Source organism: Thamnophis sirtalis, unplaced genomic scaffold, assembly GCF_051295495.1.
Source record: "Thamnophis sirtalis isolate CommonGarterSnake01/CBP01778 unplaced genomic scaffold, rThaSir2_p1.2 scaffold_6, whole genome shotgun sequence".
Classification (NCBI taxonomy): domain Eukaryota; kingdom Metazoa; phylum Chordata; class Lepidosauria; order Squamata; family Natricidae; genus Thamnophis; species Thamnophis sirtalis.
Window position 1 is genome coordinate 37916590 of NW_028261386.1, and position 26833 is coordinate 37943422.

A 26833-nucleotide genomic window follows, 5' to 3' on the forward strand; every position below is an offset into this window, starting at 1 on the left:
CTCAGAGCCTTCAGAATTCTGCACCCGGATCCTTATCATCCTTCCCCATCAGTCCCCATCAGGTGGCTACATCTCTCTCACTCTCTCTCTCTCTCTCTCTCTCTCTCCCAATCCCGCTATCCCTATGGAAAATTCCTCCCCTTACCCCGTCAGTGCCCCTACCCCCTCCTCCTCTATCCGCTCTCAGCCGCAGGGCAGGCCCATCCCATCCCGCGTAACCCACCTCTCGCCACCAGCAGCGAGTTGGAGGCGGGTCTTTCTCCTTGGACCCGCCTCTTCGTGAGTTGCCCGAGAACTTTGTTTTGGGCCAGCAATCTGGCTGGAGGGAAGTTTTGTGGCGGCAGCTCAGCGCCCGAGGCGATCGCGGGTCGGGGGTGGTGAGAAAAGAGAGCCTCAGAGTGCCCGGATCGTATTCCGAATAAGCCTGCCTAACCGCCATGGAAGGGTCTCGGGGGCTGCCACTGTTACTGCTGCTACCGCTGCCGCTGCTGGCCTCCACCGTGGAAGGTAAGGCGTTCCTCCCGTCTGCTTGGCTCCCACGGGCGGGGCGCGAGCAATTCTTTGGTCCCCCGTTATGGAAGTGGCGATGGGGGTCCCTGGATCCTCCTTTCCGCACAGGTGGCAGAAAGGCACTGTGCCTCACCGGGGGGGGGTCCTGAATCTCAAGGGGCGCCCCCAAGAGACTTCCCAAAGTGTGTTTGTGGGGGGGGGGGGTAGAGGACTGATGGGTCGTTATCTGACACCTGCAATTATACAAAGAGAAAAGGCTACTAACCGGTCCTCTCCGCAGAGGCTGGTGGACGGAATATGCAGGGATTTTAAAAACACCCATAATGAATGTCTATGGAAATTCTCACTCATCCAGGTTATGGTTGTCCCAAATATGTTTTTTTTTCCTCCAAAAGGCAGCTGGACTGTCTTTTTCATGAGAAGTGAAAGTTCTTCAAGAAAAAACAAAGTCCAAGATGCCTTTTGGAAAAGCACCTTTAGGGCACCCGTAAGGAATGCTGATTTCCATTTCCCACGTACCAAGTGTTCCTGACTAGTTTCTAACGCTGAGACAGGACTATGCCAGAACCAGAAAGCAAGACGTGGGTTTTGTCTGAACTCAACGAATTCTGAAACGCTTCCCAATACTACGGGGAGCCAAGTCCAAATGGAAACCTCAATTGGAGGGGCGCGATAGTTTTCTGGGGATGCGTGGGGCGAAAACAGCTGCCTGCCTGGCGCCTCTTTTCCTTCCTTGTTCTCTGGATGAGGCTCTAATTATCGGGCTGCACTACTTAGCCAGGCGCTGTATAGAGTCCAGCGGGAAGCGGGGAACTTGAATCCTCCGTGAAGTTATAAAGAGGAAGCTGGCATCTGCAGACTAAGCCCCCCTGAAGCCTGTCTCCGGGATGACCAGGCTGAAGCTCTTACTTAATACTTCCACTTCTTTATTCGAGTAAATATTCAAAAAGGCAGCTTAATCAGTAAAGGACAATGGTAGATGGGGTTATTGAAGAGTGCTTTGTTTGTGTCTATTTTGAGTCAGACAAATTTATGCCTCGGTAAGACGAATTCTGTGTTTAGAGAACCATTTGGTCAGGGTGAGATATGTACAAAGATAATAATCTGTAGTATTTTAAATTACTTGTCATGACCGGCAGAATGTCCTAATTAAACAGAGCTGATTTAGATTACAGTATTTTTTTATTAATGTTAGATCATGCACAAATAAATACATTCTATAAACTGTGCTTGCATTGATTTTATTGCTAGCTTTTCTTATAAAGATACTAGGAATAATGGATGTGTCCCACAGTGATGTGTTAAATGATAGACTGTATAGGAACTCTGGTTCTAAATCTCATAAAATTAACTTCTGCTCAGTATTACCAGCTTATAAAATTATTCTCACAAAACTTTATTCTGCATTTCTTGGATACAAATGTGACGAGCTGGAATGGTAAAACATGTACCAAACCTGCATTTAATAATGCATGGATGCAAGAAGACTGTGATCCGGTACTGTTTTTGGCATGGTTATAGGAAATGCATGCCAGCTGGTAATGTGACTCATCCCATATCTGAAGAAAAAAATGCCAAAGAAAAATATAACAGCATTAAAAGGCTAATCTACAGTAATCTATTTTGGGGATAGGAGAGAGCTATTCCTAAAAACCAAAACGAATTGATTCCTTTGGTGTGTGCCTTGAAAAAGCCCTCTGAAATAACAGTAATGAAATCTGGAGTTTGGAAGTGAAACTGGAACCTGTGCTTCTTCAAATCATAGAAATGATTTGGTTCCCCCCCCCAAAAAAAAATCATTGTAATGATTTGTTAAGCAAGTTCCCCATGGATTCCTCCCTAAAGGCAAAATCCATACTTCCCATTCAGTGAGGTGTCTGCACAAATGGTAAATATGCCAGAGATGCTTTGTCCATTCATGCTCTCTAAAGGCAAAGTGCCTGCTAGTTCTCCTCTGAAGACATCTTCAAGCAATGCCCATGTCCCGGTAAAGTACAGTGACACAAGCTACATCTTCAGTCACCCCCATTAACCATGTTAGCTGACCTGATTAGAGTGGGGTCCAGGACTATGTGGAGGTTCATGATTTGCCTGTGTCTGGTAAAATGTGCTTATTTAACTGTTGCTTAACTGCTATTGCTTCAAAAAAGGAAATCAACCCCCCCTTTTAATTAGACTATCCCATCTTCAATATTTTCTGTCTTATTAATTTCTGTTCCATAAGGAAGGTAAACTATTACTATATAGTCATGGACAAATCAAGAAAAGTGATAATGCCTCTTTATACTGCAATAATAAGGCCATACGTGGAATACTGCAAACAGTTCTGGTCACCATGATACAAAGTAAGATGCTGAGATTTTAGAACAGGAGTCCCCAACCCCCAGTCCATGGACTGGCAGCAGTCCGTGGCATGCCAGTAACCGGACTGCGCAAAGAAGCAAAGCTTATCTGTGGGATGTAGGCAGCCTGCGAAAGCACCGGCAGTCCAATCCATGGAAAACCTCTCTCCAGAGAATCGGTCCTTGGTGCCCAAAAGGTTGGGGGCCTCTGCCTTAGAAAGTGTGCAGAGAAGAACAACAAAGATGATAAAGGGCCTGGAGGTTAAACCATATGATGAACAGTTGAGGGAGGGTGGTATATTTACTTATGAAAGAGAAGAATTAGGAAAGACTATAACTGTTTTCCAGTATTTGAGTGGCTGCCCAGAGAAGAGGGACTGACATTGTCCAAAGCACCAGAGGGAAAAACAAGAAGTTATGGCTGGAAGCTTGTTAAAGAAAGATCCAACTTAGAAGTAAGGAGAATTTTCTGACATTAAGAACAATTAGTCAGTGGAATAAATAGTCCACCCAGACTTGTGGATGCTTCGTCAGTAAAGGTTTTCAAAAAAAGACTGGACAACTAATTGACTGGGATAGTATATGGTTTCCTGCCTTGAGCAGGGTGTTGGACTAGAGGACCTCTGAAGTCCTTTTCAGCCCTATGAGTCTATATTCTATGTTTTAGTTTTGTTAGTTTTCCCTTCTTTTTTGTCTGCAATTGTAGTGGGGCTGTCAGCAAAAATATTAAGGGGAAGTTATGCCAGTTTCATTTTTCTTTAAATAAAAAAACAGTCAAAATGCAGTAGTATTACCGTTTCCCTGAAAATAAGACCTCCCCAGATAATAAGCCGAATCAGGCTTTTGAGCGCATGCGCTAAAATAAGCTCTCCCCTGAAAATATTGCAACACAGCAGCAGCCATGAGGTGACCACGATTGCTACCTCCTGCACCTCAAAAATAACAGACCTCCCCAAAAATAAGTCCAAGTACTTATTTCGGGGGGGTCAAAAGAAAATAAGACCCTGTCTTATTTTTTGGGGAACACGGCAGAAAGAAACAGGCTGAACATAATCATATTTTTAAATTTTGAATAAGGTGATATGATAACACAGATGAGATCACATCATGTGATGTGATGTGATCTCATCTGTCCTATAAATTTCACTTCTTTTTTTAAACTCTAAAGTAAACCCTCCATTTCCAAAAATGGGCTGTCCCAAATCCAGAAGATAGCCTTGCTCCAGAGCAAAATAACAATGGGGATAGGTGAGATTAGTTTTTGTACTATGTATGCACATATTATTGAATGAGTCACATGTTGTATCTCCAAACAAGATGAGATATTAATTATACACTAGAAGTCAGCTGAAAATACAGTAAAGTTTTGACATAAACTTTAAAATCTGTACCAAGCCTTTAAAAAGAAGATATATTTGGGACAAATTCTGGGAAAACAAACGTTCAGAAGATCATGGATTCTGAAAAATAAGTAAAGATATGCAATTAATGTGAAAAGAAAGGCAAGTGGGTGCCTCTTTTTGGCACCTATCTGGCTCCTCTGCATTTTGGCAACATTTAAGGGAGAAGTCTGTGACTTTGGAAGGCAGATGAGGGAAAGTGCAGTTAACTTTTCTGTAAAGAAAAGTTAAGATTTTCTTCTGTTAAGATTTTCTGTAAATGAAATTTGCAAATATTCAGGGATTAATCAATCACAGTGTTTGGGTTTAAAACAGTGAGTTAGTAGTTTCACACAGGCAGTCTTATAGAAGTCCTATTTTGGGAGCAGGAATGATTTCCAATTTCATGCCTGCTTCTCTTTTGACTTTGTGAGAAGCTGGCAGGAAACATTGGAAATCACAATCACATGACCATAGTAGCGTGGCAGTGCTGCAGTGGCCACAACTTTGCCAATAGAACTGGTGTGAGGATCCCAAAAATTTCATTACACAGGCGTGAATGGTCCTGGATTTTATCAGCATTCTTTAAGTTAGTGGAATTAAGGCCCTTGATTCAAAAATTATTGTGCTATCGTGCACCGTTTGGAATAATTAAAGGTTACAAACAGATAAGCAGGCAAGAGAGTTTTAGTACTATATAGATTACCAGCATCTTGAACTGAACCTGCAAGCAAACTGGCAACCAGTGTAGCTCACAGAGCAGAGGTGTGTCGTGTGCTGATCTATGTGCTCACATGCTGTGCTACTACATTTTGAACAAGCTGAAACTTCCAGATGCCCTTCAAGGTCAGTCCCATGTGGAACACCTTGCATATTTGTCCTGTGGAACTTTAGTTTTGCTGAAGATTATATTTGCTGTTTATGCTGTGTTCAGAACATTCATATGTACAAATGCCCTGCAATCTACAGCCCGTTTCTTTGTGAGAAAAAATGTTAATAAATGCTTCAGATGCTCTTGGGTTTCTGTCTGTTCCTATATGTGGGTAATATATTTTCTAAAATGAAATGAAATAAACAAGCAAACCTCTAGCAAAGTACAGCAGTCGGGACCTTTTCTTCCATATCTCAATAGGACGTTAACTATCAGAGACACTCATGGATTAATAAAGGCCTTCACACAAACTTCCCCCACAAAAGCACCCTAGGTGCTTAGTAATAATTGTTCACATCAGAAAATAATCAAGGAAAGCAATACAGAAAAAAAAGGATACTTACAAAACTATTGTAAAAGAAACTACTACACAAATACAGAACCAAAATTATTTGGTTGAAATATGATGACGACAATATTTGGAGATAATATGGAGGGCAATGTTTTTGAAAGTGAACATGAAAAAATACAGTGATAAAATTATACCTCTTAATTTACAGGTCTAGCTAGTGGAAAAGGAGAAGCAAAGGAATTTGGCTTGACAACATCTACCAAGTCATATTTACATGAGACGGACTCGGTAGGTGTACAACCACTAGCCCAGTCTTTCCCGGCCTGGTTGAATCATACTTCTCTAGTCGATGCATTGTCACCTCCTATGGATTCCAGGCTTCTAAAGATCAATACAGTCACCTCATCAGGAGATCATGCAGGTCGTCTTCTCCAGTCAATTAAGTTTAATCCTACAGGAGGAACTATACTAATCGCTGAACATATGGATATCAAATTTAATTGCTCGATCAACGTTCCCAAGTCACTGGTCAAGCAAGACTTCCCACCTATTACCTTGTGGAAGAATGGGAAGGAAATTCTTAATGTTGGCAGCCACTATTACCAGTTTGACGATTATGAATTAACCACCATGAAAGCTGCTTTCAGGTAATCAATGTTTATTCCATTTAATTTTAATTGTTAACATTTTCTGGAGTTAAATAAATATGGAATGTTAGAATCCTAAGAGTAACCTGTTACTTTCCTTCTTCTGACCTGTTATAATTATGTCTCTTCTTCAATGATCCTAAAATCAACTTATATAGTTGCCTCCAGATATATTGAGACTATCAGACACTTGCTGGCTAAGAATTCTGAAAGTTCACATACGATACATTTGAAAGGCACATCAGATTTAATTTTAGGACTATTGTAAAAGAGTCAAATGTGAAACAAAATGGGGACAGTGTGTGAATTGATTTCATTATTTCCTTATCTGGAATTGTGGAACATTTATTTCATGAACATGCTTGAGATATGATTGAAGAGATTCAGAAACTACAACGCAGCAGCAAGTGTTCTCTTGCTAAAATATTTCTGTACCTTATGGGATGAATGTAGTCACTGCAAAGGAAATATTATCTAGAAATGTATTTAGAGAGCTTCTAACCAAACACAACATCCATTACTTTGAGTTTGGATTGTGTGAGCAAATACCCCCTTAAAATGCCCTGTGGGAATGACCTTGGGAGATAAGAAGAAGAGCTGTAGCCTAAACAATGGTCTGATAAACAAAATACAGATCTGAAGGAGGACCTTGTCTCAGAAGAAACCTTCCCTAGTTTTTCGGAGCATAAAAGCGAGGGATGGGAGAGGTACTTTCAGACTTGCAATGTTCAGTTAATGTAACCTTACAGTAAGGACAGACCTAATGGTCTTAGGTGTGCTTCTTATCTGGACTATTTCAGAAGGCTAACAATCCTCCTTTATTATCCATACATCTTTCCCCTCACTATACATACTAAGCAACATGAAATGCCAGTCCATGGGATTCATAGAATAACAAGTTCATCCCAACCCATGACCATGTTACTCTATCTTGTTACTCGCCCTAGCCCAGGAGGCTTTCTGAAGACCACATCTTTAAAACTCTTATCTTGCTCTTGCTCCTTTAGCACAGCTAATGCAAGTTGCAAAGTCCATTTTGGGACTATGAAGTATGAGGATACACCCCAGTATTCCCAGTTCTTGGAAACATTTTTAAGTGCTGAGAATGCTCTTTTTAAAAAGTTCCAGAGTTATTTCCCTTGTGGCTTGCCTTCCTACCATATTTATTTTTAATGAATCTTAAAATACTGCAGCATTTATTTCAGTATGAAGAAGGAATACCAGAGTCTTGACTAAGTCACAGAGTGAACATGATGGCCTTATAAGTCTTTTTTCCCCTTTTCTTCTCTAGTATACCCAATGCTCATCATTCTGATAAAGGGTCTTACAGCTGCAAATTGACAATTGAGAATGAAGAAATTGAATCAGATCCTATTTTGGTTTTGTTGGAAGGTAAGTTTAAATCGGGAATAAATACTTGTTGGCTAAAGTTGTGTGATTTTGCAAAACCATCTGACAGTGATAATTCCTAGAGAACCAGAGGTACAGAAGAAATAGATTAAAATAAGACAGGGAAATTATTTATAGAATAAATAAGGAGGTGGCTGAGGCACTTCTCATCATGCTAACTCATTGAAGATATTGACTGTCTCACACACACTCTCCCTCCCTCCCTCTCTCTATCAGCTTCTATAAAATAAGTAGGAATTGACTCCTCCTTGCCTCCCTACATAGATGCTACTTACTACAACTTCTAACATCCCGCATTTTATTTTATTGTCCTGATAATTGTAATTTAGCATCATCTGGGAAAACCCCATATTTCTCACACCAGTTCTAGATGGAGATGGGAGAGAAACTCTGCAGGCAGACAGTATTGTTTTAAATGCAAAAAAAAAGGATCATTACTACATTCTCATATTCTCCTTTGCCAGGGAAGAGATGGTTTAGAAATATAGTGGTATTACCTGAATGATAGAGATTACTTTGATTGCCCCTGAGCTATTTTTATTCTCTTAGACAACATCATTGGTTACATACTGGTTAAGAGAATGGAGACCATTCTCTTCCCACTTCAGTGAGCAAGTAATTAATGCATCTAACATGTATTTAAAGTACACTTCAAGCTCATTTCTGTTACAAACTTAGAAATCACAGCCTTGTTAGGTTAAATTGACTTCAAAAGCAGCCTTGGGGATTTTAACATTTATGGATTCCAACTTCCAGAATTTTATAGATAGCATTCTGGTTAGAGTATTTGGGGAATCTACACATCTTAAAATGGCTGAGGTTGAGAAAACTGACTTAAAGTAACTTTTCTCAGGCTGGAGCCCTACAAATGTGTTTATTGACTGGGAATAGTGGAAATTATAGCTCCTAATGCATCAGTTTGAAGCTGTTGGGGAGCCTTGGGTTGGGACATCATGGTATTACCGTATTTTCACCCATATAACCCGCGGGTTATATGCGGTTTTTACATGCACAGCGCCCCCCTGCGGGTTATATGCGTGGGCGGGGTATACGGAAGATATTTTACACGATCGGAGGCTTGCACAGGCTTCTTTCTCCGTTTCTTCCCCCACCCCGATCTCAGCTGTTTCCTTCTCCTCCGTTCCTTTCCTCTTCCCCAGCTTGCGCAGGCTTGTTTCTCCGTTTCTTCCCCCACCCCGATCTCAGCTGTTTCCTTCTCCTCCGTTCCTTTCCTCTTCCCCAGCTTGCGCAGGCTTGTTTCTCCGTTTCTTCCCCCACCCCGATCTCAGCTGTTTCCTTCTCCTCCGTTCCTTTCCTCTTCCCCAGCTTGCGCAGGCTTGTTTCTCCGTTTCTTCCCCCCCCATCTCAGCTGTTTCCCTTCTCTCTTACTCGTCGCGGGTTATATGCGTGGGCGGGGTATACGGAAGATATTTTACACGATCCGGAAAACCCGCGGGTTATATGCGTGGGCGGGTTATTTGCGTGGGCGGGTTATATGGGTGAAAATACGGTACATTTGATGATTTGCTCCAATATTGGGCAGAAAGATTTATCACCAATCCATGAATTTTCCACTTCAGATTTGCTGTAATAAAAAGCCAACAGCTAGTATTTGATGTTAGAGCCACGGAGGCTGTTGACCTGCACCACAAGATAATTGACTGGGCACATCTAGACTGAGTGAAAAAGGCCTTGGGGAATCACTATGACTCCCTTTCTTAATGCACAATTTCCATCTAAGTAGACAGAATTTTTTAAAAATTTCTATGGTATGAAAACAGAATAGAATGTGGATGGCAGTATGAGTCAAAGTCTTTGAGTCTTTATAATCACTTATATTATCTATTAATTAAAATATGGAGGCAAAGAGGAAATGTTCTAAAGTAGGGCTGTCAAACTCCCAGCCCGATGCATCATGCACTGGCCACGCCCATACCCAGTTTAGCGAAGGGGGGAAAGTCCTGATATGTCACGTGATGCCACCGTGATGATGTAAATTTGACACCACTGTGCTAACGGCATGCACAGGTTTTAGATTTTATACAGGATAAATCCTATCTGAAATTGATATGGATAAAGAATGGGAGTAGCAAGATTACTACCCCATCCTGCTCAGTTGCTTAATTCTTCCATGCAATGCAGATTAGCGGAAGTTATTTTGACAGTACTATTTTTGTGCTTAACTTTCAACTGCTCCTATCCATTTTGGCTGGTGCACTTAACTTTGTTGTTAATAAATCAATAAATAAAAATACAACAATTAGTCATTGTGCTGAGTATCAAGAATCTTTCCTTACCCTGTTTTTTAACTAACTCACCATTTTTAGAATATGTTCATCATTTATACGTATATGTATATATTTTCTTATGTGATTTTAAAAATTTATGTTTAAAAATACCATAATGGAAGATTACTCTATGAAACATTAAAATAAGCCACAACCTCCTTTGCTCTTGCTTGTTTTAAAATGGCATGGTGGCGGGAGAATTCTGGGAGTTGAAGTCCACATATCTTAAAGTTGCCAAGTTTGAGAAACACTGAACTCTTGTGTTTGTCCCTTGATCATATTAAGGTTGCTCCTCTATGAGACTGGACAGATATTAAATATGGGACTTCTTATCTCAAGTCCAAGACCTCTGAATGACTTTGCAATGAGAAATCATTGTACTTAATGCTTAAAGCTTAATCATATAAGCCCAGTCTTTCCAATCTGAGGAAATCCAGATGTCATGGTTTACAACTCCTGTCACCCACAGTTCTACAATGGAGAAAGCATCATGGCTTGGAGAGGCCACTGTAGTTCTACCTGTCTCTTGTTTTCAACTTCTGAGTAGTGCTTTTACTTCTGCTGCCTGCAGGACTGCCACATTTCATTAAGCAGCCCCAGGGGCTGAATGTTACCCGAAATGAACCGTTCAATCTCACATGTCATGCTGTGGGGCCTCCGGAGCCTGTTGAGATTCGCTGGCATTGGAACAGCAACCAAATCCCAAAGAAAACTGACATTTCTCCATCTGTGCTGAGCATGCCAGGTGAGTTAAATCCATTTGTCCTGCCGCAAATCTAGCATGAACGGTTTGCTATTTTGCATTGGAACAGGGGAATGTTAAATATAACTGAAGCGTGTAATTGATCATATAGTTGAGTCCTGGACATTCATTCTTGTTTATAAAATGAGCAGATTAATGATGCATTTATTTTAAAAGGAGTAGCCCAAATGGACTAAAACATTTTTTTTAAATTGCCTATTGCTATAGGGAGTGATTTAATAACAGAAAACTAAGAGTGTTTTAGAGCAATATATGTGTGTGGAGGCGTGTGCACATAATGGTATAATATATAGTACCTATTGTGTGCAGATGGATAGATGGATATTTTACATTAAGATGATCCTAGATTTAATTAGTGATGTGTCATAGTTAAAAAAACTAAAAGGATATTTACTATGTGTCAGATTAAAAAGTTGTTTTAAGATGGACAGCTGTACAAACGTTAGAAATCAATCAATCTTTTAGGCTTTTATATTGAATCCATTGGTAGATAATGGATTTAACTAATACTTTAACTAGTGATGCTACTACTATCAGAGTGGGCATTGGAATGTTATGAAAGCTGCTCCTTCCCCAGAAGACAACTCCAAACCATCGAGGCGGGCAAGCTGCTTTGGAGGCGGTCATATTTGCAAACCGAGATTATATTTAGCAATAGCAATAGCAATAGCAGTAGACTTATATACCGCTTCATAGGCCTTTCAGGCCTCTCTAAGCGGTTTACAGAGAGTCAGCATATTGCCCCCAACAATCTGGGTCTTAACTGGAGCCCGCCCCAATGGAGGTCCTAAAAAGGATTGGAGAAATAGCTGGGCAGCAGACAAGGAAAAGGAGCAGATCTCCTCACTTGGGTTGAGGAATCCAATATTATTGGTGCCGAACAAATTGAGTTTAAAGCGGGTTGTGCCACACTGGATCACTGCTTTGTCCTAGCGCATCTGGTCGACAAATATACTACTATACCAGGTGGCAAACTCTTCACTGCTTTCATCGACCTAAAGTCAGTGTTTGACTCAGTCCCTAGGGGTCTGTTGTGGTCAAAACTGCTTAAGAATTCTATCGACAGATGTTTATTGTTCTTAATTAGGTCCTTGTACAATCAGACCTCCAGCCAGGTCAGGTGTGGTCTGCAGGGAGAACTCTGTAATCCTATCCCAATTAAGAATGGAATAAGGCAGGGATGTGTTCTGGCTCCTCTTCTGTTTAATATATTTTTATCTGACCTGACCGGTTACATTGGACATAATTGAGTCCCACGCCCCGAAGCTGACAACTACAAAGATCCCGCTTCTTCTTTACGCTGATGATGCAGTTCTCCTTTCATTGTCAAGGCCAGGACTGAAAACCATTTGGCTATTAATTATGATAAATCGAAGGTATTAGTGTTTACTAGAGCCCGGAAATTGTATAACTGGGATATCAGTGGCAATGCTGTTAAGCAGGTTTTCCATTTTAAGTATTTAGGTATTCAATTTCAGAACACCGGTGCCTGGACTAGACACCGAACCCAGGTGTTGAACTCGGCCTCCTGTAGTCACCAGCAGATTTTAAGATTCTTTTATACCCAGGTGGCCAGTTCATTCCTTCTGCCCTACGTATTTACAAAGCCAAGACGTTGGGCCAAACCCTTCACGGTATTCCCATATGGATACGGGGCTTCAGGTATTGCATTGAAAGAACCCAGGCTGCTTTTCTTAGAAAACTTCTGGGCCTTCCCCCTTGTGTTGGTTTTGCCCCGATGTACCTGGAACTGGGCATTCGATCAGTGGAATGTATGGCCTGGATTAACACCTTATATGGTGGTTTCGGGTGCTTTTTCTGGCAGTTCCTGGCAGCTATCTCTCCCTGGCATTTGCAGACTCCCATATTTCTTGCTGGGAGAAAGAACTGCTGAAGAAACTACATCTGCTAGGTTTTACAGAGGATGCCTTGGGAAACTACGGCCTTAAGGACACCCAATTTAGGGTAGTCCAAAGGCTTGTGGACATTGATTTACAATATCTACGAGCCACAGCCAACAAAACTTGTTCCCCCCTGACTCTCAACCAACTTAATAATTATGGATTGAGGATGGCTTCCTATTTTTATACTTTAACCATTCCCAAGTATAGAAGAGCTTTTTCCCTAGCTCGCTTTAATGGCTTGCCCTCAGCACTTTTGGATGGTCATTTTAAGAGGCTATGCCCTTGTGACAGAGCCGAGGTTGAAACTGTGGAGCACATCCTTCTATTTTGCCCCATGTATAACGCAGACAGATCTAAGTTACTGTCTCTTCTTGAAATCGTCCCTTCTAGATCTAATGGCTGTAATTTGTTTGTGTATTGCCTTGGAGATGGCTCCTCATACATCACCTCTCAGGTTTCCAAATTCTAAATTTGATAGAGAAATAAATAATAGAGGCTGATAGAGGCTGATTCTAGGATAGTTAATTAGTAAATTTGATTGTGGAACAGTTTTTCTCCCAAATGTGGGAATCCGATGGAAAGTAAGATCTTGTGTAACCATAATCAGCAATTGACAGCAGGTTGTCAAATGAGAGCCTTTTCCAGCTCTCTTAAGTTTTGAAGCCAAAACTTTTGCTTTGCATTCTTCTTGAGCAATATTCTGGGAAAGAGATTTTGTGTGTAAGCCTCCCAGAATTGCCTTATTGAAGAGATGGACAGCATATAAATTTAATAAATAACTAAATAAGTTTTGTTGTTGTTAGGTGGAGATGGAGAGCTATGGTTTTAGACTGCACATAGAGGAAGGAATATATATATATATATATATATATATATATATATATATATATATATATATATATATATATATATATATATATATATATATATATATATATACACACACACACACACACACACACACACACACACACACACACACACACACAAATACACACACACCCTTGCACTTTAACTCATACCAAAAGTAAATCTAATTTTTAAGAGCCAATTATAGTCCTTTGCTGAGTAACCTTTTAAAAACTAACAGCTGAACTTTATAGTACCAGCTGAACAACTTGACAAAGTTGCAGTAAAATCACCCAAGAAAGGCAGGGTTGGAATGTCAAAGTTAAAGTTTTGGCAGTTAGAAACTGTTTATATGGTTTTAGTATATTTAGTATGTTAATTATTAACTTCAATGCACATACTTCTTTTTTTGGTACCAAAAACTAGCATGAAAGTTGCAGCTCTGCCTCTTGCTAGATTACTACTGAAATTCCTGTGGTTTACAAAAGGTTCACAACATTGTGTGCAGACTGTGCAAAAGAGGTTAGCTATGTTGTGTACGTTTCTTTCTGAATTCTTTGCTGTAATTGGTTTGCTGAGCTTTTCCAAGCTTTGGCATGGCTGTGGCCCAAAGTGGTAGCATAAGGCATTAAGATAGCTCTGTCAAATAATTCAGTTATATTTTAGGTTTAAAAAAATCCCTTAAAAAAGAATGAAAAACAAAAAGAATCCAAGCTTTCTCATAAATGCTACCCTTGTGGTTAGAGAAATGTTGTATTTCCAGAGAGATTTGCTCAAAATGTAAAATAACATTTGTTTGTAATCTTTGTTCAGGAAAGAAGCCAAATAAAGTTATAATTGATATTATTGTGTGCCATGATCATGTTTTCCCACTTAACCACATTCTCAATTTGTATGTTTGTTTTAATTTGGGTTTGCAGGTCTTAATGAAGCTGCTGTTTTCCACTGTGAAGCTCATAACAAGAAAGGATTAGCAACATCATCTGAAGCCCGAATCAATATAAAGGGTCAGTCTTATGTGTGACAGTATCTTTCTCATTCTAAAATTTTGTTAATGTGCAATCTGGAAAAAACATGTTGCATTTCTTGTTGAGGTCCACTGCTCTTAACTATAATTGTTTCATAACTTACCCTGTAAAGTTTCTTTTAAATTAAATTTTTATTTAAATGTATCTTCCAATGTTTTTGACAAGGAAGGGAGACATATGTATTTTCTATAAGAGGGGTTCTATAAAAGTGAGAACAGTGTTGTACTGTACTGAAAAAAACCTGTCTTTTTAACTGCTTTGCATTTCCCAAAGGAATCTGGTCTACCTGAAATGTACAAGTCAGATTCAGGAAGTGTGGAAAAATTCAGTAAATACTAGCAGTGATTTCATAAAATTGTTAAGATGGAAAATATTTTGTGGCTTAATTTATTCTGTGAATTAGGCCTAGACTAGCTTTTCCTAAGCTGTTACCTTTCAGATATATATTGGAAAAAGAAGGCATGATCGTCAAATAACTAATTGAAAAACCTTAGGTGTTCCTTTGAAGTTTCAGGAATTTGTTACACTTGTTATATTGGGTTTCCGTACTTTCTGTATTAGCTATACTAAAATTTCATCTGAATGTTCAGAGATACTATTAGTAGCATGAATGGATACATAGATTTGGCTGGTTTTGAACTATTCTGGATATTAAATAAATTGATTTAGTGTAGCCTCTTCTAATAGTATACACTACAATGTATGAGTTGGATCTCTAACTCCCAACATTTCTAGCCAGCAGGCCTAGATGTTAGGAATTTTGAAGTCCTAAAATATGATTAGAGGGTGATAGGTTGGAGAAGGCTAAGAAAGATATTTTTCCAAATATCGAACCTGGATAAAAGTAGATCATCCTACCCCACTTCCTAGTCGCAGAACTACGTAGGAGAATGTTACTTTTTAAAAATGCATTATTAAAATTCACTCTGATTTGTTTTAGAACTTTTTTCAACAATAAATTAAACACATTCCTTTTCCTCCATCTTTGATCTTAAGGAAAATTAAGAAAGAATATGACCTTATGGTAAATTGTTCTTTTTGGCCATAGTAGTGTGAAGTTTCCGCTGTTCGCCCATGAGGCCAATGTTGAGAAAAGACAGGAGACAAATTTTCTCGGGATGGAGCGACCCAGATTGGGGTCTGAGAGCCCCTTTTATTGAGATAGGACAAAGGCAGGAGGAGCAATAACATGTGATAAAAAACAGCCTGTAAAAGTACAATTTCTAATCTACTGCTTCAGGAAAGTTCTCTCTATATATGGTCAAATCCTGGGCGTCAATGGTAGGGCACATCTCAGAATGTTATGTTATGCATTATCAGGATGTTATGGTGTTCTCGGAGCCAGTTGTCTCCTGTGTGATTCAGCGTGACCCTGCAGGCCCTAGTATGAACTAGGCCATGGAGGACACACACCTGCACAAGGAACTATATTAAAACATCTCCTACTTTTTTATTTTCTTTTTGTCAAAAAGACTTTCCCTCTTCATCTGACAGGGCTAATCACAGCATTCTACACATAAACCAATAGAAAATCACATCATGGCAAAGGGTGGGCAAAGGGGGAGTAGAAAGGTATAAGCTGCATGGCATTGGGAGGGAAAGGGCAGGTGTGGGAGTAGCTGGCTCACATAGTTCATGTTACATGAGGCTGCATAGTGAGTCCTGGCCGTTTAGGCCGGAAAGATGTTTCTGGTGCGATGTTTTTGCATCCCTGTGTATATGTGTTTCAGACAGCAGAAACTGCCCTGCACACACACACCTGGAATGTTTTCCAACACTGTTTTTGTTTTAAAAGGCAGCGTCTCCTTCTTCGTCGCTGGGCATGCGGAAGGGATCTTTCCCCAAGAAGGGGGTTGACTGTTCATGTAACTCCATGTGGTTGACAATGTGAATGTTCTTCTGTGGAGCCAAGCTAGAGAGTATATTCTTACACATAGTTAATAAAGAGGGTAAACATTGAATACAGCAACACAACAGTATCAGCAAAGCAACAAGGGTTATAATGGTCTTGACAGTACTTCCCAACCAGCTAACATTTGGTAACCAAGAGGTCATCCAATCCCACCAGGAGTCCGAGGCCTTATATGTTTGTCCAACTGTTTGAACGGTATCATGTAATTTGTCCACACTGGTTTCAATTTCTCCAGACTGGTTCAAATAATGACAACAGGTGGCATTCAACCAAACACATAGTAGGGGGATCTGCGGCGAAAGACGGGGCAGCCGGTCGGGGGAGTGGAGGGTGCTCTGCCCTGTTCTCCAGGTCAGAGACAGAGACAGCCTCAAGCTGTGGTTCCTGTTGGTTGGTCATGGTCAGGCTGCTTCTGTGTTTGTGTAGGTGGTTGTATAGGTGGTTTTGGCAAATATGGTCTTACGTGCCGTCCTGGAATCCAAAGAACCTTGTCTTTTAGTTGGATTGCAGCGTAGTTCCTTTCCCAGGAAATCGGGTCAGCAGGTCCTCGCCACGTCAAGTCAGGCAAGCAGCGATAGTAGACAGGTGGATGGGAGGTGTCTGCAGTAGGTGGAGCTGCAAAATGACGAGTCGCTGCCGAGGATGGTGGGCTGCCGGTGTGTTGCACTGCTGGGAGGCCAGGGGGCATTTTCCCCTATTGCCAATATATCTGTCCAGGGCATGTTTTAATGTCTGGTTGGCGCGCTCAGCCAACGCCTGACCCTGGCTGTTATAAGGAATGCCAAATTTATGCACAATGCCCCATTGGTTACAAAAGGCAGCAAAGGCTGCACCTGTGTAATTGGGGCCATTGTCTGTTTTTAATTCTTTTGGGCGTCCCAGCGATGCAAAAGTCCGAATACAATGATTAATAACATGTTTGGTGGCTTCACCCCTTTGGGGGGATGCCATAATGTAGCCTGAATATGTATCAATGGAAACATGTAAATATTTCCAAGGAGCAAATGGAGGATATTGGGTAACATCCATTTGCCAAATTTGGCAACACTCTGTCCCCCTGGGGTTTACCCCCATAGGGAGAGGGTTTGCCTGCTGGCTACAGGTGGGGCATTGTTGAATAATGGCTGATGCCTCCACCGACGTAAGGCCAAATTGTTTTATGAGCGCTTTTTTATTCTGGTGAAAGTAAGAGTGGCTATCCCAAGGTGTGATAGCAGAACAAACATTGACATGGGGTGGGGGGACTGATGCCGCAGCGTCAGCAACATCATTGCCCTCCTGGAGAGGCCCAGGGAAGGGCTGATGACTTCAGATAAGGGAGACATGGAAAAAATAACAGCGAGAGGAGACAAGACCTTGTAAAGTGAGAAACAGAGACAAAAGTTGTGAATCAATAGAAGAAGAGAGATAAGACTCATACAAAGAGGTTATAATCTGAGTCACATAAAGACTATCAAGAATTAAGTTAAACGGTTGTTTGTCAAATAACTGAAAGGCCAAGATGGAAGTGGCCAATTCATCTCTTTGAGCAGATTTTTGTGGCTCTGTGAGCTGGGTGTGCCATGTACCATCCTCCTGCCAGGCACATGCTCCCCGATGTTTGCTCCCATCGGCAAAGACAGTTATAGCGTCTTTGATAGAAAAAAGCTGTTGAAGGAGGCTTCCACTGGAGTGGAAGGGCTTTTGTAATTAGGGCTGCTCTTGGGGAATCAAATTTGGATTGGGGAGGCCGCACTGCAGCGCTCCCATGGGTTGGAGAATTTTATTAACAGCCCACAAATCATGCAAAAAACGCCATTTACCAGATTTCTTTTCTATAACAAACACAGGGGTGTTATAAGGTCTGTGGGACATCTCTTTCCTCTTTCTCTTTGTCTCTCTCTTTCCCTCTTTTCACGTTCTCTTTCCCTCTCTCTGTACTCTCTACTGCCCAACCTGTCCCCATAATTTACCTACTAAATAGGCGCAGTTCCCTTACTGGATCCTTCGCTCACTCAAACACATACACACACAAACTTACACATGCACAAAACCATATTTCTCCATTCCAATTCGGATCCTATAAATCAATTGCTCTGTGAAACATCTGTGAAAAGAATTCCAAGGGCTTCCCGGGGGGCCGTGGCCTGCAGAGGCCCCGTATCAAACCCATCCCCTCCCTTTAGCTGAGGGGCGGTAACATTGTTGGACAGACCCTTGGCAATCGCCTTGTTAATCTCTCTAAGGTATTCGGAGGTCCAAATGGCATACTGAGAGGGGGTAAGAAGCATGCCTGACAAAAGGGTTTGGAACAGTCCCTTGCAGTATGGGGATTGCACCCCATAGGTGGAAACGGCTTGCTTAAGATCTTTAAGAGCTCTATAGGGGATTGAGATATAATTAGGCACAACCACCCCAGCCGCATTGGTTTGAAAGGTTACGGGGAAACAATCCTCTGCCAATTCCATGTCCCCTTGATTGTAAGCATCGCGCAGAGCGTCTTGGAGAGCGCTACGCCACACTTGCGGGGCGGGGGAAGGGGCGGAAGGGAGAGGAGAAACCTTCTCTTCCGGAGGGGCTGGGGGAGTTGGAGAGGCCTCGGAGAGGGCCATCGCCTGGCAAGCAGGAGAGGCGATCTCCTCGTAGCGCGGGGGAGATGTTGCCGAAGGCTTAAAAGCAGCCCCCTGCATATCTTCCTCATGAATTTGAAAGCATCTTACAAGAAGTCTCCAAGTAGTGAGAACTTCCGGGGGGCTCGAGGTTCCTTATGGAAATAAATTCCCAATTGGAGCCATAAGGAGACTTTAAGAGAGCCCCTCTCTGGGTAAATGGGACAATTCTCATAGATGTAAGCCAATAGAGAGAGGAAATGTTTTTTCGGGGGAATGGGAAGCGGATGGCCTGTCGCTTGAGAGATTGCAACAGACGATTTAACGATTTCCCGAAGCTCCTGCAGGTGTGCAGTCTGAGCCTTCGAGAAACCTGAGCCCATACTCACGATTGGGAGGGTGCTCCGTTCGCTAACGGCAGGCCCTGGTTGCGAGACTTTGCCAAGTCGGGGATGAGTGAAAGGCTGGTGACACAGGAAGATCACGTCGGTCACGTTGCATCATGTCAATCACGTCGCATCACATCAATCACGTCGGGGTCACCAAATGTGAAGTTTCCGCTGTTCGCCCATGAGGCCAATGTTGAGAAAAGACAGGAGACAAATTTTCTCGGGATGGAGCGGCCCAGATTGGGGTCTGAGAGCCCCTTTTATTGAGATAGGACAAAGGCAGGAGGAGCAATAACATGTGATAAAAAACAGCCTGTAAAAGTACAATTTCTAATCTACTGCTTCAGGAAAGTTCTCTCTATATATGGTCAAATCCTGGGCGTCAATGGTAGGGCACATCTCAGAATGTTATGTTATGCATTATCAGGATGTTATGGTGTTCTCGGAGCCAGTTGTCTCCTGTGTGATTCAGCGTGACCCTGCAGGTCCTAGTATGAACTAGGCCATGGAGGACACACACCTGCACAAGGAACTATATTACAACATAGTAGTGTATAAAGTCTATTTTCGATGCAAATAGCATCGAACAGCATTATACTGTCCAAACATTCATTTATACTGTTATTCCCCAAATAGCAAATAGCATCGGACAGCATTATACTGTCCAAACATTCATTTATACTGTTATTCCCCAAATAGTCCATCCTAATATTTTTTCATTTATTTGTTTCTGATTTATTTTGCAAGCTTGTACCACTACTATTATAAATCTGATAAAATTAGAAATAATTTTGAAAATATAACAGATACAGTAAATAAATAATAAAAGATAATAAAAGATAAAATGATCAGAAAGCGTGAATGCAATAATACTGAGTCCTATGTAGGTCTGTGAAGAAGCAAGTTCAATTTAATTCATTTGAACTTAGTAAGTTCCACTGAGTTAGCAGAATTTATATATGAGTAGGAATTTTAAATTTGTACACCTGTTAGATTCCTCCTCTTCTTCTCCTTCTTCCCTTTCTTTTTCTTTCTTCCTTTTTCTTCTTTTCTCTTCTTCTTTCCTCTTCTTCCTCTTCTTCTTCTTCTTGCCTGATGCACCCCTCCCAACCTCATGTCCTACAAATGCATTCGGACTTTGACTATACTAGCTGGGAATTATGGGACTATATCTGCCCTTGTCACGAAAATAACAGAAATGTAAAAAAAATATAAATAAACCTCATAGATTGAAATATATTCATTAATAATATGTGACAGTGTAATGGTTGGGCTGATGGACTTTCAGTATGCTTTATTTAATATAGTCATATTTATTGATTAATTAAATGTATATATCAACATCTCACTATCAAGCAACATATAGAAGTGATCTTAAGTTTGTAATCCTATTCTGTTAATCAGAAGGAAAACTGATTGAACTCAGACTACCTTTCTTTTCAGTAGATCTCTACAGGACTGCACTGTTCATTATTTGTTTTACATTTTTAGTTGGAGGGTTTCTCCTACAGGATAAAATCTAAGTTAAAAGTCAAAGTCCCGGGTAAGGGCAGAGTTCAGTTTTGGTAATTAAGCAGTCATGTTGAACTTCCCATACTTTCCTGGCTGGGCTATCTGATAGAATTGCTGGAGTAGCTTCCTTAAACTTGAATGTGTTGTGTATCATCCCCAGATAGCACATGGACTGGGGAATGAAGGTTATATTCCAAAACAACTGGAAAGTGCTTGTGTGGGGTTGGCTCAGTTAGGATACTGGATTTTTGTCAGATAAGGTTAGGTAGATCCCCACAAAGTTTACTGAATAAGTTTGGGGATCAGCCCAACTCAAGTTTGTTGTAAAAAGTACAATGAATAAGAAAGCTGCATTCATCACCTTGAATTCATTGAAAAAAAAGCTGAGAGAAAAATCAATATAGAGTAAAATGATATTGAGGGGACCCATTGAATCCAATATGCTTTCCAATATGTGGCAAATATCCATCCCAAAGATTTTCTGGACAAGCTGACAATCACAAAAGATAGAATTATTTATGAATATCTTTTTGTTTCTAATGCAGGGCTTCCATCTCCACCTATGGAGGTTCATGTTCTGAGCGCAAGAGCCCACACAGTGCTGCTATCCTGGGTCCCAGGGTTTGATGGTTATTCCCCTTTGAGTTCCTGCAGTGTTCTGGTAAATAGAAAATCATATTTAACATTATTGTAGTGCTTTTTGATGTGAAGTTTTATATAATGCTTACTTTTTTCTGTTTTTAGCAACAAGACTGCAGAATAAATAATTGGTGAGATTCTCCTGAGTGTATTGGGATTGCACAAGTGGTGGGATTCAGCCAGTTCGCACCACTTCGGGAGAACCAATTGTTAACTTTCTGAGCAGTTTGGTGAACTGGTTGTTGGAATAAATCATTAGGGCAGAGAACTGGTTGTTAAATTTATTTGAATCCCACCACTGGATTGCACTCTTCTTTTTGCTAAACCAGCCTTCCAGTCCCAACAACCCCAGTCAGTGAAACCAAGGGCCATCTTTTCTTGGAATGGTGCAAGTTATGATCTAGGGAGAGAGGAGGTGGGGAAAAGCTGGCTTAGTTAATGCAAGCAACTCCTCATCCTGAAGGATTGAGATGAACATTGATAATAGCAACAACAACAACAACAAAATCTTAGCAAAAATAATGAAATTCCCTGACAGCCTTCATTCCTTTATCCTTTCTGTTAAGAGGGGATGAATTCTTACGGAGATTTCATTAGTCTCGACTATATATGCTAGAAGGGAGTAGGGTTTGTTCTCTGTTTATGTACAAGCAATTTGCCCTGTCAATGTTGGTGGGAGTGTTTATTAGTCTGTTGTTTATTGTCTGATTGTTTGTCTGAGTTAGTGATTCCTGAATTGGGGTATTGTTAATGCTTGTAAACAATAGCATAAAAAAAAAGTAAAAAGACCAAAATGCCGACAATCAACATCCAGATAAATAGAGATTAACATGAGGATTAATACCAGACCAACAATCAAACAGTCCTTGGCAAGATATGAACAGATGTAGCTTTTTGCTGCTATTAAAGAGGACAGGTCTGTAGGGATCCCTCTCCCTCCAATGAAATTGAAGGCCTTCAAATGCTGGCCCTCTAGATGTGGATTCTAGTGAACATCATGGTTGAATCCATGAAAATGAAGCCAGGGCAGCTATTGTGATGTTGATCCATCTCTCTTCTCATCCTGTCTACTCCCAACAAGCATTTGCATAGGATGGAAGATGTCAACTTTTGCGAAGTCTCTGTATTTTTTGGAAACTGTGCCCCATTCAAGAGATCCTGTTTTCTTCTTCCCCTTTAAATGCTTTTGCTTCTTGCCAGATTTTTTTTAAAACCACATTGTCTGTGGGGGCATGTTGTTTATGCTGGCTTCCAAATGCCCTGCCTTTTTCCCACTGCTATTGTGTTCATTAGGCTGGTTTTAACTGCATTCCACATTCTGATTACTGGATTATTTGCTGTATAAGCTCTTCGACAAATGAATTAATGAACTTTTTGAACATCTATCCATTCTGCTTTTGTATTCTATCTATTCTACAGGATTCCTGTAATCATCAAGGGGAGGGGGAAACATAATCTAATGTTGCATAACCTTAGGCAGTGGCCACTTAACAATTAAATATCTCACAGCGGTGCTGTGTACATTTTTGTACACAGTCTAGCCATGTCAAGAACTGTGGGCTTCTGTGTAAATGAGTGCTACCCAATCATTTTTATTTCTACTGAAAAGTGGGAGACTTTTTTCTTTTGGCTTCTCTGAAACTTCTGGCTTCACAGTAATTGTTCTTATTTGTGACATTCCTGGAAGAGAGGGCTGCTTAACTTAAGTCCTTGAATTCCATTGGCTTCTTGTGAACTTAATCTAATTATAGATTGCCCAGGATTACAGCTTTAGGGTTAGGCCAGATTTAATCTCAGTTGCAGCGCTGCAGACTCATAGAAACCAATTCCATAATTTCACTGGGCCTACAGTCTGGATAACCCAAGTTTGATTATAGTTCATAAATGATAAAGGGAGAAGATATTGCTCGTATATTTTGCCTGAAAGGAAGCAGAAAGAAGAACAATTCTGACAATGTAAAAACACAGCAGGTATTTGTATTTGTTACTGTTCTAATCTCTCTCTGCCCTTATAGAGCTGTGCAAAGAAATATCTTACCTTTATAACATTTCTTTTTTTGAGAGAGACTACCTCTCCAGGGTCACCCAGTACACTAGAGGTATTAAAGGAGATTAGAATGGTTATGGTTCATCCAATATTATAGCTTTTACACTGTAATAGTGGTAATAATTGACAAATCAGATTCCCTAGTGTACTCAGAAATTATGAGCTTTTAGAAAAGAACATTTTGTGCACCCTGTGGCAAAGAAAACAATTGTTATATATATAGGATCCAATTAGATCAACAATATAATCTTACATCGTGATGCTCAAATTACTTCGGGGGTTTGATTACACATATTTCTGAGTAATATATAACTGAGCTTTTAACTCCAGATACATCCTTTTGGAATCTGAGTTAGGTTTTTGTTTTAGGACTTATCACTTTGGGATATTTGCTGTGTTTTTTTTAAAAAAATTCTCATATATAATTTTTATTAATACAGAGTAAAAACAATACAATCTTTAAGTTAAAGATAAATGAAGAAAAGTAATAGTAAAGTGAAAAAATCCTTAGTGTCTTCAAATATGGCTGAGAAAAAGATTTTTCTGAAAGCCTGGACTGCTGCTGATTAGTTGGATTAGCTAGTTAGCAGTCTAGTTCACTATATTGTTCAATGGCTTCCTACTGTAATACTGGTTATTAGCTGAAAAGTATCTCCAATCTCTTGATGTTAGTTGTACTGTGAGAAAAGTGTAAAACAGGAGTGTCAAATTGGATTTCTTTGAGAGCTGGATCAGGACTGTAGTTCTTCGTGGACTGGCCAGGGGATGGGACAGGATGGGATGGATGCCTCCTGCAGCACCCTGTCAGCCAGAACAGGGCATGAGGGGCCTGTGCATGGCCCCCACTCCCTTTTTGATGTGGATGGCCTGCATCAGTTTGCTGGCCAAAATGGGGCACACCTCATTTTCAGCCTGGACAGCTTCCTACAACACTCTGCTGGCCAAAACGGGGTACAGGAGTCACATGGTCCCCCTGTGTCCCATTTTTGGCCTGGATGGCCTCCTGCAGCACTTTGCTAGCATCTCCCCCGCACCCGATTTGGCTGTTAGAGGAACCGCAGGCCGGTCCTTTGCTATTTCCAAGTCAGTCCCACGGGCCAGATTTAAGCACCCAGTCTCTTGGGCCTTGAGTTTGACACACCTGGTCAAAAACATCTGAATACTACATTTGAATAGTTTGGACTAGAGCCATAAGGCCATTGCTCCTTATTTCTTTTGTGATTGTTTCTTGACAAATGGAAAACTCCAAAAAGTTGACAAAGTAAAAATTGTACAGTCACTTCCGCAGAGCAGGTTTGTAGTCTTCACCCTTTGAGATCATGCTATAGTTTTAAATAATTGTTTCATGCTGCCAAGGAAGTGCCTTCCCTTGTTGATAGCCAGGCCGCATCAGCATTTCCTGAAACGTGATTCATTCCATTAAGAAGCCAAGCCAAATGTTTTCCCTTTTAGTACCTAAATAAAACTTAAGGAAAAATTTCCTGGCAAATTTATGTGCAGGTGAACCTGACTTTTCAGTTTCCTGTGATATAGGCACAAAGTCCATTGAAACTGCCCTCATTGCCTTTTAACTCTTCTGAATAAACAGCTTTTAGGGACTGTCATAGCTGGTGGAAAATGCCTTTCTTTTCCGGATGTCATCATGTTGCTGGTATTCATACTGCATTGTTACTAAAGCTCTGGAAATAGATTAAAGAGTTTTTTTTAAAAAAAAATCAGCCTCATTCCAAATATTAATATTTTATATTAACTATTACATGCATAAATGAAAACTATAGGAATATAATTCTGAGTCAGAAAATATTAAAAATTCCAAAGTTAATTTTTAAAGCAGTGTTTGTAAAACATTCAAAAACTGGACTATAATTACTTAAATGTTGATGTTGGGGTGACTTTAACGCCCATCTGAAAGCTCATGTCCCCCCAGTGATAGAGGCACTCTGCCCCCAAGAAACCCTCCAGGCCATAAGTCATCTGACTTCAGCCATTCTAAGGATGAATTAACAAATTTTGCTGGCATTCAGTTAGCCCTTCTAGCAGCCCAACACAACAAGATACTTCTTAATGGGAGTACCCTAGGTGATCTGGCTGGCAAATTTACTTTTAGTTCCTTACGTGGGAGTAGTGTTATTTATTTTGTGCTGATATCTCAACGTTTAAGAGAGGCAGTCGGTGCTTTTTATGTGGACTGCCTTACGGAGAACGACCACTACCCCCTGGTTACAATTATTGAGCTTTTTTCAAATATACATCTCCCTAGGGGCCCTCAGATATTAGATCCCTATGTAGCCTCGTACACAAGGAGGATCAAATGGTCTCCCAATACTGAAATAAAGTTTCACTCCTTTTTACCATCTCCGGAGTGTCACAACTTGTATAATCAGGTACTAGCAAGTAATGGCTCGGAGATAGTCTTGGCCTTTGAATCACTAATTAACAGTGTCCAAAGGGAGCTTGGAGCCATCTGTGGGCCAAGTGGTCTATATCAATCACGAAGTAATTCTTGATTTGACAAAGATTGCCTGATACTTAGGAACCAGATTAAACGGGTTTACCTGCTCTACGGCAACCGAGGGGACTAACACCCACCAGAGGACTACTACCGCCTGAAGCTGGAGAACAAAGGATTAATTGTTAAGAAAAAGAAAGCTAAAGAGAGAGAGAAGTGGGACTGTTTTGGTCTGTGACTGTAAATAAATTATGTATGTATGTATGTATGTATGTATGTATGTATGTATGTATGTATGAATGTATGTATGTTTTAAAAGGTATCATGGTTTAGTTGTTATGTTTAAATCAAGTAATCTCTTCCATCTCCTTTTTTACTTGGGGGAAATTAAAAGCCAAAGGTATATTTATGACTCTTAGAAATGAAACAATAAAAAAATAAGAACATCTGGTTATAATTACCTCTCCATTTACTTGCCAAAGCATCTCACAGCACTGTTGAATGCCCTTTATGCTTTTCTTTACAGAGGGTACAATAGTATTTAATGCTATTATTTATTGAATGCTGCAAAGGCTGAAAAGAGACTGAATTGAAACGGTACCTATTTTTATGCATGCTTAAATGCATGTGTGTGTGTGTGCGTGTTCTCAGGAATAGGATTGGGAATCATGTGAAATGTATCTTCCCTTATTCATTGAGACATTGAAATGCCTATAAAAGGGAGCAAAGCTGATTTCCACTGCAAGTGGGAGTACAAGTCAGTGCCATCCTTTGGCTCTCTGATGATCTCTATAGTCAAATCTGATTGACTAAACAATTATATGACCTTGCCTCACTGACTATGTTATTCCTGATGGCCTTGTTGTGTCTTCTGAGAGAATGGCTTCCCTTACATTATAATAATATGAAACAAATTGCCAAATGGAGTACAGCAGCAAGTAAAAGGCAATGACT

General features: G+C 40.5%; 1 protein-coding gene across 3 annotated transcripts in view; it reads left to right on the forward strand.

The window, feature by feature from the left end:
• Window positions 1-297: 297 nt before the first annotated feature.
• The window catches only part of MERTK (MER proto-oncogene, tyrosine kinase), a 68116-nt gene continuing 41580 nt past the window's right edge, over window positions 298-26833 (forward strand). For 2 of the 3 annotated variants that reach the window (XM_087717625.1, XM_087717627.1), the window contains exons 1-6: window positions 298-507; window positions 5663-6101; window positions 7393-7493; window positions 10371-10544; window positions 14236-14322; window positions 21290-21405. In XM_087717625.1, the coding sequence (XP_087573751.1) occupies window positions 438-507; window positions 5663-6101; window positions 7393-7493; window positions 10371-10544; window positions 14236-14322; window positions 21290-21405 (987 nt within the window). In that variant the 5' untranslated portion in view covers window positions 298-437. Of the gene's footprint in view, window positions 508-5662; window positions 6102-7392; window positions 7494-10370; window positions 10545-13802; window positions 13852-14235; window positions 14323-21289; window positions 21406-26833 lie in introns of those variants that run through there. The other variant, XM_087717628.1, reaches the window with a different exon arrangement.